Source organism: Choloepus didactylus, chromosome 3 (genome assembly GCF_015220235.1).
Source record: "Choloepus didactylus isolate mChoDid1 chromosome 3, mChoDid1.pri, whole genome shotgun sequence".
NCBI classification, from domain to species: domain Eukaryota; kingdom Metazoa; phylum Chordata; class Mammalia; order Pilosa; family Megalonychidae; genus Choloepus; species Choloepus didactylus.
In genome coordinates this window covers 27,302,227-27,315,291 of record NC_051309.1, presented here as the reverse complement: position 1 = coordinate 27,315,291, position 13,065 = coordinate 27,302,227, and the positions used below count along the sequence as shown (strand labels likewise).

Sequence of the window (13,065 nt, the reverse complement as noted above, 5' to 3'; positions counted from 1 at the left end):
CGACTGGCATCTCTAATAATGCCATTACTGGGGGAGGGGACATGTTCTATTGCTATTGGAGGTCAAGGCTCCAGTAAATTATATGCTGAAAATGATTGGGAAATCCATGAAAAATATTTGTTTTTAAAGCAGCCGACAAAAGAACTAATAAACAATAAGCTACAACAGGCAAATCATTTCATTATCTAGTCTGGGGTATACAGAATGGCATAAAACAGGTGGGGAAAATGCTTATATGTTACATCCTAGAACCTGTGAAAAATCCAGGAGAAGGGTTTATAGTCTAATACTTCAATTATCTTACTAAAAGAAACAAAGAACCAAAAGAAGATAATTTTTTTTTTTTTTAAAAAAGCTCATTTTAATAAAGCCATGAACTTGAAAAATTATTTTGCGCTGCAAAGCTGGATAGGGATTGTTTGTTCTTAAAAAAACATCTCAACTGTTATGGGTTATTTCTTAACTAAATAGCAAACCTGGGAAGTGGAGGGAACTTGTGGCCCATTAAAAGTAAAGAAGCACTGAAAACACTTCCAAGCTCTAAATAAAAAGCACTGTTTAATGACTCCACAGAGAGATTAAATATTACCCAGAAATAAGCAAGTTTGCAAGTAAAAGCCAGTAAACAGCTAAAACAAAGAAAGATAAGGCCACAATGAGTTCTGCCCTAGGTCACTGATTTAAGGTGAGAGGCAGGATTAATTTACAAAAGAGAAGTTAGTGACTGGAGCAGATCGGAAAGAGAAGGCTTTATATAGTATAATGCAACCAGTGGGTGATTTAAAAAGGCTTGCAAGTAAGAAAACCACAGTAACTGATTTAACTATTGAACATATTTTACAAATGAATTTCCCCTTGAAAAAGGAGGGAAAAACCATTTAAAGATACTAGGAATTGTATTTACAGTGGCATAGTCTGAGCAAAACAGTGAGTGGTGAAGATAGCAAAGCTGGGGGAAAAAAGATGCTACAAACAATGATTTTTTAAAAGTCTATTGATGGAAACTTTATCAAAAAAAGCCCAGGACACCAGGAAGACAATGTTCTATATGTAGACACTGCAGGAAATTGTGGATATGCACTCATAAGGTACTCATGGCTCCTGATTTATGGTTCAGTAAAAGCCTACCACAATCTAGAGGTAGTTTTTACTCCAAAAGGATGATTGTATTACTATAACTAGGACTAGGCCCTATAATATTACTCATGGGGTTCTTGAACTAAATGTTGTCGAATGAGTCTGCTGGAATTTCTAAGAAACTGAACAAAAGCATAATCAATATGCAGGAATGGAAGCAATGTAAAAATGGCGAGAGTAGCATGCAAGGCCAACACACAACCCTGAATGCAACCATATCTTAACTGAACGGAAAAGAAATGTTTTCTAAGTTGGGGACAGTCTAAGAGCACAGGACTGGAAATGCTCAGTACTGGGGAGAGAAGACAAAAAAAGCAGGGAGAGAAAAAGAAAGATAAGTTACACTTGTATTTTTATAATCTCACAACTATCTGTTTCTAAAGTACTGTCTTCCAGCTATTTTAGTTGATCTAATAAAAGCATTTTATGTTTTAAGATTACAATGATGTTTAGGCCTAGGCTACAAAAAAATAAAAATAAAAAATAAAGATAATAAAAACATGCTTTTGCTGAGATTTTCCTCATTATACAATAGGGGCACATCTACCTATTGGTAGCAAATACTTCTCATGATATTTTTATCATATGCCAACAAGGCAGAAAACATCCTGCTGAATGAAATCACTGGGAACATTCCAAGTTCAAAATAAAATGTTTAACTTACACATAATACAAGTTATGTACAAGATTAGGTGAGGGAAGAAACCTGAACAAATCCCGAAATACATAGGTGCATTTACATATGGAGAAAGTGGAGAGAACCCTTCAAATACCAACATGTTCTGTGCCATTAATTCATATGACTAAATGGCCTCATTTAATCTCAAATGTTAGAACCTCTTGAATTACCACTATAAATACATTTTTTTTTAAAAAAAAAGGAAAACGCAGAAATAACTAACAACAGTGTCTGAGAATAGAGACATTAACGTACATTGCATGTATTGCAGGCAAGGCAGAGGCATTTTTTTTAAAGCTTTTGCACAGACTTCAAATAATCTTAAAAAAATATGTAGGCCTTTACAAGATTTGACTTGCTGAAATCAAAAAACAATTTCAAAATATGTAAAGTTCAAAGACTTCAGCCTTAAAAACAAAAAATAACAACAAAAAATGATTCCAGCCTTAGACCAAAATAACCCTGGAAGAGTCTGGTAATTCGATTAAACAAGCTGGTCAGGCTTGGAACCTGAATGTACTGTAGAGCAAAAGCTCAAAGTTTGCTTGGGGTAGAAGGGACTGGGGGGAGGAACAACCTATTTGGTAACAAAAGATGTACTATAAACTGTAATATAAAAAAGGTATGGTGAAAATGTACCTTTTACTAAAGCTTATACAAGTTCCTTGGTCCAAAAAACTATGTTAGGTTTGTGTCTTCTAGTATGCTTAACTTTTATTCCAGCCACATTTCTATTTCTTGCCCATTAAAACAAAACCAACCAACAAAACAAAAAAAACAGCTAAGAAATCGATTATCGATTTCCAATAGAGTTTTTACATTTTGATGTTTTTCTTTTTCTTTCTTTCTTTCTTTTTTTTTTTAACCGTGGCTTCTTCTGCATTTCAAATCAGCACTTGCGGGTTTTTTGAATAGTATTCACCTGGTATGAAAAGTTTTCCCAAGAAACCAAAAAAGATTGTTCATCTTTTTCCTTTCCTTTTTTTTTTTTTTTTTTTTTGTCAACTTTTTGCAGCACTCAAGTCAGTTTAAGTCCTAGCAAAAAGACGGTAGTTAGGACACCACTGTTGCTGTAGATGATGTGACACTGGTTGAATTTGTGCTGACATTTGTGTAACTTCCCTCGCTGTTTGTGTTTGATTCATTTGGGGACACTTGGCTTGAATTGGCTCGAAGGATTGCTCCGGCTGCACTGCAGTGTGGTCGCGGCCCTGGTTCTGGTGTGTAGGTAAAGGTAAGACTGGTGGAATAAATGATTCCATCATTACGGACCAAAGTTACTGGAACTTGGACTGGCTGCCGGACCCATCTCCAACCTTCTCGGAATGCAGAAATGTCTGGGACAACACAGAGCATACTCTCTCCACATCTAAGGAGGGGAAATAAATAACTTAAAAGCACTTTATAAAGCAAGGCAAATTTTAGAAATGAGATTGCTTAATATATTACAGTCAATGTCAAGAATAACCAAGAAATCTCTTGTACCCAACCCCCTCAATATTTCAGGATGATGTACATAAAAATTTATATTAATACCTGTACATTGTTTCAGCTTCTACATCCCCAAACCACACTCGTAAATTTGGAGTGAAATTCTGTCCTGTAAGTTCAAGCATTGCTACATCACCACCGCCATTCAACTGCAATTCACAGAAAATCAGAGTAACATTAAGAAAACTTTTCATTTCTCATTAAGGTATACAAATTAGTTTCTCATACAACTATCACATGCAAAAAAAAGATAATTAAAATGATTCTTTTAAATGGAGTGCTTGCAAAGACAAAGTTAAAAGTTTCAAGATACTATTAACCAAGTTAATTTAAATGTAAATTTCCTTGTACCTATAAAAGCACATTCTTTCTGTTTTTTTTTTTTTTTTTTTTTAAATCAACAAATGATGTATAACAAAATTCCCCAATCACAGGGTCTTGGAGAAAAACTAAAATTATTGTGAAATATATTAATGTCAAAAGTCAAAGCCAAGCAGTTGTAAAGAGCTAAAAGCCAACTTGTATGAAGTGATCTCACCTGAAGACTTTCGACGACAGGCACAGGTGTGACGGGGGCAAGGACAGGACCCATTCCTTCGTAAAATGTATACTCTGCCTTATCTGTACTAATGATTGTCCAGGAAGCGCCATCATTTATCATCTCTTTATTTGGTTCTTTTGGGCATGGAGTGGCCTTATGAAGAAAGAATGTTTAGAAATTGAGTTTTATATACACTGCAGTATAAGAGAATTTTAATTTTAGCAAAGTAATACTACTACTAAGAGTTCTAGTAGCTACACAATTTGTTGTCATAGATTTTTATCACTGACGTAAATAGCTATTTACAACTCTTTAGGGTCTCCTAAGAAAGGGAGAATGGGAGCCCCTTGTGCTTAGAGAGCAGCTGGGAAACAAGATCTGAACTGGCAATTCCCCCACTTTCAAATACCTAGACCAGGGATCCAGGATGCCCATCAGTGGTGGGCTGAGAATGACCGTATGTGGCCATCTCTCTGGAACATGTCTCCAGATGTTTTCACACGACTTTTTCATAAAACTGCAACTATCCTACTGACTCATCTGCCCAACTGTCCTCATGAAAGTCTTCTGAGTAAATGTGGTTAAAAAACGGCTTTTGAAATGTCATCATTACTATCCCAGGATACACTAATATAAATCTGAATCATCCCCAGAAAAATGCATGTGTCTACGTACAATGCTTACACAAAATTTCAGAGGATTCACTGAACACCCCAAACCTATTTTTGAGTATTTTGAGGGAGGGGCTCTTTGTTCTCCAGTAAGAACCTTAAAACTAGTTAACTGTTTTTCTGAGAACATTTCTATTGTTTTGATTTATTCTCTGGGTAAGATATATGTCACCTTTGTCTGAGGATCATGTGTGCTACTGATCCTTGGACCTGAGATATATATCTGAATATAGCTTTATGTATTTGGAAACAATTAACATCAAATGAGAATTTCATGCTTCTTTACACTGCTTCCCTAAGAGTTTGCATATTTTAGATTTCACAGTAATTTAAAAACTCACCTGAAACTGGATTATTCTTTCTTGAGAAAGGCACAAATACATTCTTTCTGTATCCTTAAGGTAAAATGCACATTTATGGAGTTGTGACACAGGATCATCTGCATCCAGTAACGCGGTCTGCTTATCAACTTTCCTTATTATCTACATTTCAACAGTAAAAAAAGCAAAAAGTCATCCAAACATGGAAAGTTTTCATGTTTTACACTATCAAGAGTACAGAAGGTATATGCTATTTAATAATAAATCACATTCGTGTGTCATCTACCTATGTATTCAAAACATGAATAATAAGGTGAGGTATAAAAAAAATTAGATTCAAGCATGTTAGAATGCGGAAACTGTACCTTCTTCCATCAACATCAAAAAAAAAAAAAAATAGGGCAGGCAGACACTTGTTTTCTAGATCAGTGCTTTTCAAACTTTAATGAGCATACAAATCATCTGGGGTTCTTGCACATTTTGTATTCCTAACAACTTTCCAGGTATGTCTAACTTCTGGTCTAACCATACATTGAACAGAAAGGTTCAGACGATCTTTCCGATAATATACAATGACAAATATTCCAGTATCAAAGAGAAAACTGGCAGCACATTTACCATCTCCAGAAACCTACTGTGGGTATACTAGGCATGCAGACACTTTGTGTTCATTATCCAATACTTATACATTAAAAAATAAAAATAAAACTAAAATAGGTTATCATTTTGCAGATTAGGAAATGGGTTCAGAAAGTCAGGTAAGATGCCCAAAGTTACCTGGTTCAGAGCAGAAGGACCAAAATATGAACCCAGGCCTGGCTGCCCGTCCAGCCTGATCTCTTTCCATTATACTCTACAGTCTTACAACCCAAATATTACATTCCATAAAAAAACATATGGATATCTGAAAGATAATACTATAAAACCTTAACTAATATTTAACACAAAGAAGGTAATCACTATGCATCTGATGATTATTAAGAGCAAGAACTGATACAGTAAAAACCTCTTTTAATCACTTTTTTTCTTTGTATTGGATCACTTCCAACAGCATATAGACATGCCCAAATTCTCTCAACTTAAAATCAGAACTAAAAAAGATCCTTCCTTCACTGCATGTCCCTCATCCCTCCCTCTCACTACCCACCCTGTCTCTGCTCTCCTTTAAATTGCAAATTCAAGACTATTTATATTTCTTGTCTCCTCTTCCTTCCTTCCAATCTCCTGAAACCTCCTCAGTTTTTGTCTCCAAGACTCCATTGCACTGCTCTTGTCAAAGTTACCGACGATAGCCAGACAGGTGAATCCAGTGCGTAGTTCTCAGAAGTCTTTGACATAGATCTTCTCCCCTTCCTGCTCTAACTGATCCATAAATTAACAGTGCCCCAGAGCTGAGTCCTACACTTCTTCCACTCTCTCTGTATTCTACACTCTTTACACTATTTAAAGGTTTACAACACCCACACTTGTATCTCCAATATCTCCATTTAAGATGTCTGACAGGTATCTCAAGCTTAACATACCAAAAACAGAATTTTGGATTCTGCCCCTCCCTGAAACCTGATCCTTCCTTCATTCACAGGTCAATAAATAGCACCACTACTCACTCAATCCAAAAACCTCAGTCATCCTTGACTCCCTGCTTTCTTTCATACCCAACCATCTAGTCCTCAGAATATCCTGTCAGTTCAACCTTCAAACAAATCAGTCACTCCTCATCACCTTACCACTACCATAATCTCCTAATGCACCATCAACTCCGGCCTGAATTAACAACAAAAGCCCAATACCTGTGTCCCTGCTTCTACTACTACAACCCTCTAGGAATCCTCTTCTCCACAAAGCAGCCAAAATAATCCTTTAAAACATAAATCAGCCACCCTCCCGGGGCCTCATATCATATCTATGTAGGTATTATAGTCTATCTTAGATACAGAGGGGGCTCCTATAAAATCTTGCCCTGGACTAACCATGCAGAGTCATTTCCTGTCGCTTGCCCCCTTGCTGGGCTCTAGCTATATTGCCTTTCTTACTCATCTTCACATATTCCCATTTGATGTACTCTTGCACTTGGTCTGTCTTCCTGAAATGCTCTTCACCCATTTAGTGTCTCCCTGGTTTCATTCTGGTCTCTGTTCAAACATTACCACTTCAAAAAGACTTCCCCGCCCACTCTAACCTCTCCCCCCCCCCCCCCACTCTATCCCTTTACCCACTTTTGTCTTATCACTTATATTGGCCTTTCATTACATTTCTTTAGCTATTGTATCTCTTTAACTGCTTTTTGTTTAACTTCCTACAGAATGTAAGATCTCTGAGGAAAGGAGTTCTATCTTGCTCATACTGTATTTCCAGCATTTAGACAGTGGCTGGAACACAGAAGGTGATTTGTATAATGTGTGCAGCATGTGGGACTGAAATGCTCTGAGCATCCTTAAAAGTAACAACACAGAATTTTGTGAGGATTAAATGAGTCAATATATATGTACAAGTGCTCGGAACAGTGCCCGGCATACAGTAAACACTATATAGGTGTCTGCTATTAAGATTATGCACTATTACACCATTTTACTATTTGATTCAAGCCTCACTTATACTCAAAGATCATTTTTCTTTAGCTAAACCATGTATAAAGTCCCAATCTTTAAAATTAACACTTTTCATATTTACACCCTGTTGCTCTGAAGTTTATCAGAATATCTGTCATTCTACTTACACTACTACTAACTTTTTGTGTTTAAAAGGAAGACATAACATTTTTATCAACTATATTTTTTAGGATAGTCTGTGAGGCTAATTAAACTCAAGCAAACTGTTTCAATTCAATGCTAAAGTCTTACATGTGTATATAAATTTAATAAGACTTGATTGTAGAGAAATACTTGATATTTTTGAATGATGTAAGTCTAAAGCTTCCTGTAAGTCTTCAGCAGTTGCTTGTGCCTCTCTCACAAGTCATGATTTGTCTTTAGTACTGTTCATGTTATTTGTGTATACCTGTTTCTCTATTAGCTAGTGATAATAAGCATATTGAGAGCATGGGTCATGTTTGGTTAATTTTTTATTCCCCATAATAGTTCTTTAGACACAGACACAGCTGAATAACCTAGCTCTCACAAATAAAGAAACCAAAGATGCACACTGCCATTTGGCACCAAATAGTTGTTTTCATTATTTAAAACCATTCTTAAATATGTTGGCTTGAAATCAGATATGTCTTAAGCTGAATAATGTGCTCAGTTGGTATAATTTAAAATTATTAAGAAAATGAAGAAGGAAATTTGAGTAGTATGTAGTATGGATTCATTATAACTTGTGTGTGGTTAATTCTACATTCAGAAAACATAGAGAGTTTCTTCAGATTGGTTTAGTATTTGACATATTTCTGGAGATAAGATAATAAGTTCTTAAGGACAGGAAATATCTCATTCATATTTGTGGCACTGTATCTGATACATGGTAATGCTCAGTAAATATTGTCTGAGTTTATGTCACAATAGGATTTTTCATTAGGACACTTATCCATTAAAATTTGGTCTCAGATGGATGGTGTTTTCCAACCAAAGCTCTAGGATAAGGTTGATGTTTTAGAGACTCAAGATGCATTAAGAGCAATTTTCACATATAAGGGTAATGGTCTTTATCCTTCTTAAAAGCATATGAAAACTTTAGAATGTCTCTTTTCAAAAACATGCTTTTTTTGAACACTGTATATAAGTAGAGGTCAAGGGGGGTTAGGAAGAAATGTTGACCATCAAAAGTCTATCTGTGACCTGGAGGAAACTAGTAAGAATTCCCCAGTCATGGAAACAGTAGAAAGATATATTTATCAGTATGTTAATGATTGTACTACAACTTTTTTCTAATGTGTTCTCCAGGTTAATTTTTTATTTCAACATTATTATAATCAATCAGAGCCACAAAAGTTTTGGGTGTCAAAACATTAAATGAAAGATGAATTTCAAACAAGGCAGACTACCGGTCCTTTGTGTGAAACCGTAAGTGAAAAAACTACTTTAAGAATTGAGTCTGTTTTCCAAGTTGTCCATATTTAAGCTGTTGCTATCCCACATGTTTAAATGTGAGTCAATCTGATCAGAAGCACAAAGAGTGATTCTATAGTTCAAGCATTTAAAATGCCAAAGCAAATAAACAACATCTTCAGAATAGAGTGGCACATATAAATGAGAAGAAAAGAATTCAAGTAAATGTTGATTTGGTCTGTTTGTGTTGTTTTCTTCTTTCTTTCTTTCTGTTGGTCCACCCCCTCCTTATGAAATACTAATTTTATTCAATTTTTAATAAAACTATTTTCTTCTGGAGAGTAAACTAAAAAATTATGCATGTATTTTAGGAGGAATGAGAAATTTTATACTATTGGACACTTGCTCCTATATTGGGATATAGCAGGTACCACAAAAAATGAATACAATAAATCTGCCTTAGTTAAAGAAATCAAAATGTAATTTATAGTGCTCTCTATTGAACATGTTCAGATATACAATAAAAAAGGAAATACGCCAATACTAATTTATTAGAAATAGTGTAACAGGAAGCCATTAAGAATAAATTCATAAAAATTGGTTAATTGCCTGTGCCACTTTGAATGTATTATGTTCCCCCAAATGCCATTATCTTTGATGTAATCTTATGTGGGCAAATGTATCAGTGTTGATTAGATCGTAGTTCTTTGACTGCTTCTGTGGAGATGCGCCCCACCCAACTGGAGGTGATGACTCTGACTGGATTTTTCCATGGAGGTGTTACCCCACCCATTCAGGGTGGGTCTAAATTAAATCACTGGAGTCATATAAATGAGCTGACAAACAGAAGGAACTCAGTGCAGCTGAGAGTGAGATTTTGAAGAGGAGCTTACAGCCAAGAGGGACATTTTGAAGAATGCACATGAGCTGAGAGAGGAGCTGCAGAAGAGAGACAGTTGAAGACCACTGAAAGCAGACCCTTATTCTGGAGGAGCTAAGAGAGGACAAATGCCCCAAGAGCAACGGAGAGTGACATTTTGAAGAGGAGCTGCGGCCTAGAAAGGAATGTACTGGGAGAAAGCCATTTTGAAACCAGAACTTGGAGCAGATGCCAGCCACTTGCCTTTCTAGCTAATAGAGCTTTTCCGGACACCACTGGCCATCCTCCAGTGAAGGTACCTGATTGTTGATGCGTTACCTTGGACACATTAGGGCCTTAAGACTGTAACTGTGTAACAAAATAAACCCCCTTTTATAAAAGCCAATCCATTTCTGGTGTTTTGCATTCTGGCAGCATAAGCAAACTAGAACACTGCCTTAAAGCATTTCTGAAATAATAAGGGGTATAAGTATGTTTCAATTATAAATAGCAGTGATCACTGACTAATAACCTTTTAGAATTACAGCATGAGATCAAGGTATACTTTTACATTTGAATTTTGTGGTTTTCCTGTTGTAAGAATTAATTTTTATTACACAGATCACTAGAGCAAGAGCAGAGCCATACCAATCTTGGGAGTGCCATGCCAGTAACTGAACACACAAGTTTGACTGTTTGTCCATAATGGATGTAGCCATCGCGTACTGTGAATTCTTCTCCTTCTGATTCATCATCATCCACTGCAATAGGTAGAAAAAGATTAAATTATCTTCTAGAATTCATTATTTGCTCAGAAAAATAACACAGGATAAAATGGTTGAAGTACTGGCTTTACAGTAATAATACTGAATGTTAATGAATTCAACTCCCCGGTCAAAAGATAGATATTGGCAGAGTGGATTAAAAAAAAAAAAGATCCAAATACACGCTGTCTACAAGAGACTCACCTTAGACCCAAGAATACAAATAGTTTGAAAGTGAAAGGCCAAAAAATAAAAAAAAAAAATATTCCATGCAAAGAGTAACCAAAAAAGAGCTGAGGTAACTATACTAATATCAGATAAAACAGACTTTAAGTTCAAAAACATTATAAAAACAAAGAAGGACATTATATATTAAAAAAAAGGGCAATCCACCAAGAAGAAATAATAATTATAAATATTTATGCACCAACCAGGGTTGCACGAAAATACATGAGGCAAACACCAGCAAAACTGAAGGGAATAACAGACATCTCTATAGTAATAGTTGGAGACTTCAATACATCACTCTCTCAACAGATAGAACATCCTGACAGAGAATGTGAAACAATATCATAAATGAACTAGATCTAACAGACATATATAAGAACACTGTGCCCCAAAATAGCACAATATACATTCTTCTCAAGTGCACATGGATCACTCTCAAGGATAGACCATATGTTCGGTCACAAAACAGGTCTTGATAAATTTAAAAGGAATGAAATTGCACAAAATATTTTCTCTGATCACAATGGACTAAAGCTGGAAATCAGTAACAGGTGGAGAACTAGAAAATGCACAAATACATGGAGGTTAAACACATGTAAACAATCCATGGATCAAAGAAGAAACTGCAAGAGAAATCAGTAAATATCTCAAGACAAATGAAAATGAGAACACAACATATCAAACTTATGGGATGCAACAAAGACAGTGCTGAGGGAAATTTATAGCCCTAAACACTTACTTTAAGAAGGAAGAAGGAGCTAAAATCAAAGACTTCACCACACACCTGGAGGAACTAGAAAAAGAATAGCAAACTAATCTCAAAGCAAGCAGAAGGAAAGTAAAAGCAAATATTAGGGCAGAAATAAATGATATGGAAAATAAAAAAACTAGAGAGAGAATCAGCAAAATCAAACAATGATTCCTTGAGAAGATCAATAAAACTGACAAACCTCAGTTCACTGATAAAAAAAAAAAAGAGAGAGATGATGAAAACAAAATCAGAAATGAGACGGGGACATGACTACTGACCCCAAATAAATAAAAAAGATCATAAGAGGATACTATGAACAACTGTATGCCAACAAATTAGACAACTTTGATGAAATTTCCTAGAAACACAGGAAAAACCTTCACCGACTCCAGAAGAACTCAACAAACCAATCAAAAGTAAAGAGATTGAATCAGTCATCAAAAACCTGCAAACAAAGAAAAGTCTAGGTCCAGATGGCTTCACAGGTGAATTCTAACAATCACTTCAAGAATAAGTAATACCAATCCTGCTCAAATTCTTCCAGAAAACTGAAGAGGAAGGAACACTACCTAGCTCATTCTATGATGCTAACATCACCCTCATACCAAAGCCAGGAAAAGATACTATAAGAAAAGAAAATTATAGCCCAATCTCTATGATGCATATAGATGCAAAATTGAATCCAACAGCCCAGTAAAAGTATTATAAACCATGATCAAGTGGATTTTATCCCAGGTATGCAAGTAAGGTTCAACACAAGACGACAAATTAATGTAACATACCACATTAACAAATCAAAGGGGGAAAACCACATGATCATATTGATTGACACGGAAAAGGCATTTGACAAAATCCAGCATCCTTTCTTGATAACAATTCAAAAGACAGGAAAAGAAGGAAAATTCCTCAACACAATAAAGGGCATATATGAAAAACTCGCAGCTAACATCATACTCAATAACAAAAGATTGAAAGCTGTCCCCCTAAGATCGGGAACAAGACAAAGATGCCCACTGTCACACTGTTATTAACATTGTACTAGAAGTTCTAGCTAGAGGAATTAGGCAAGAAAAAGAATTAAAGGCATTCAAATTGGAAAGGAAGAAGTAAAACTTTGACCATTTGCAGATGAGATGACGCCATATTTAAAAAGTCCCGAAAAGTCTACAACAAACTTATTAGAGCTAATAACAAGTTCAGCAAAGTGGCAGTATACAAGATCAACACACAAAAACTAGTAGTGTTTCTAGATAATAGTAATGAGCAATCTGAAGAGGAAATCAAAGAAAAAAAATTCCATTTACAATAGATCTAAAAAAATCCAATATATAGGAATAAATTTAACCAAAGACGTAAAGGACGTGTATTCAGAAAACTACAAAACATTGCTAAAAGAAATCAAAGAAGACCTAATAAATAGAAGGACATTCCGTGCTCAGGAACTGGAAGACTAAATATCATTAAGATGTCAATTCTACCCAAACTGATTTACAAAATCAATGCAATCTCAATTAAAATTCCAAATGTCAATTTTGAAGAAATGGAAAAGCCAATTATCAAATTTATTTGGAAGGATAAGGGACACCAAATGGCCAAAGACATCTTTAAAAAGAATGAAGGAGGACTCACACTTCCTGACTT

At 35.4% G+C, this 13,065-nt stretch overlaps 1 protein-coding gene across 4 annotated transcripts in view; it reads right to left on the bottom strand.

Annotated features, from left to right (window-relative positions):
- Positions 1-2,758: 2,758 nt before the first annotated feature.
- The window catches only part of RBPJ (recombination signal binding protein for immunoglobulin kappa J region), a 128,392-nt gene continuing 118,085 nt past the window's right edge, over positions 2,759-13,065 (bottom strand). For all 4 annotated transcript variants that reach the window (XM_037829530.1, XM_037829531.1, XM_037829533.1 and 1 more), the window contains 5 exons: positions 10,330-10,442; positions 4,861-5,001; positions 3,846-4,001; positions 3,353-3,456; positions 2,759-3,185 (listed from right to left, as the gene is read on the bottom strand). In XM_037829530.1, the coding sequence (XP_037685458.1) occupies positions 2,870-3,185; positions 3,353-3,456; positions 3,846-4,001; positions 4,861-5,001; positions 10,330-10,442 (830 nt within the window). In that variant the 3' untranslated portion in view covers positions 2,759-2,869. The remainder of the gene's footprint in view (positions 3,186-3,352; positions 3,457-3,845; positions 4,002-4,860; positions 5,002-10,329; positions 10,443-13,065) is intronic.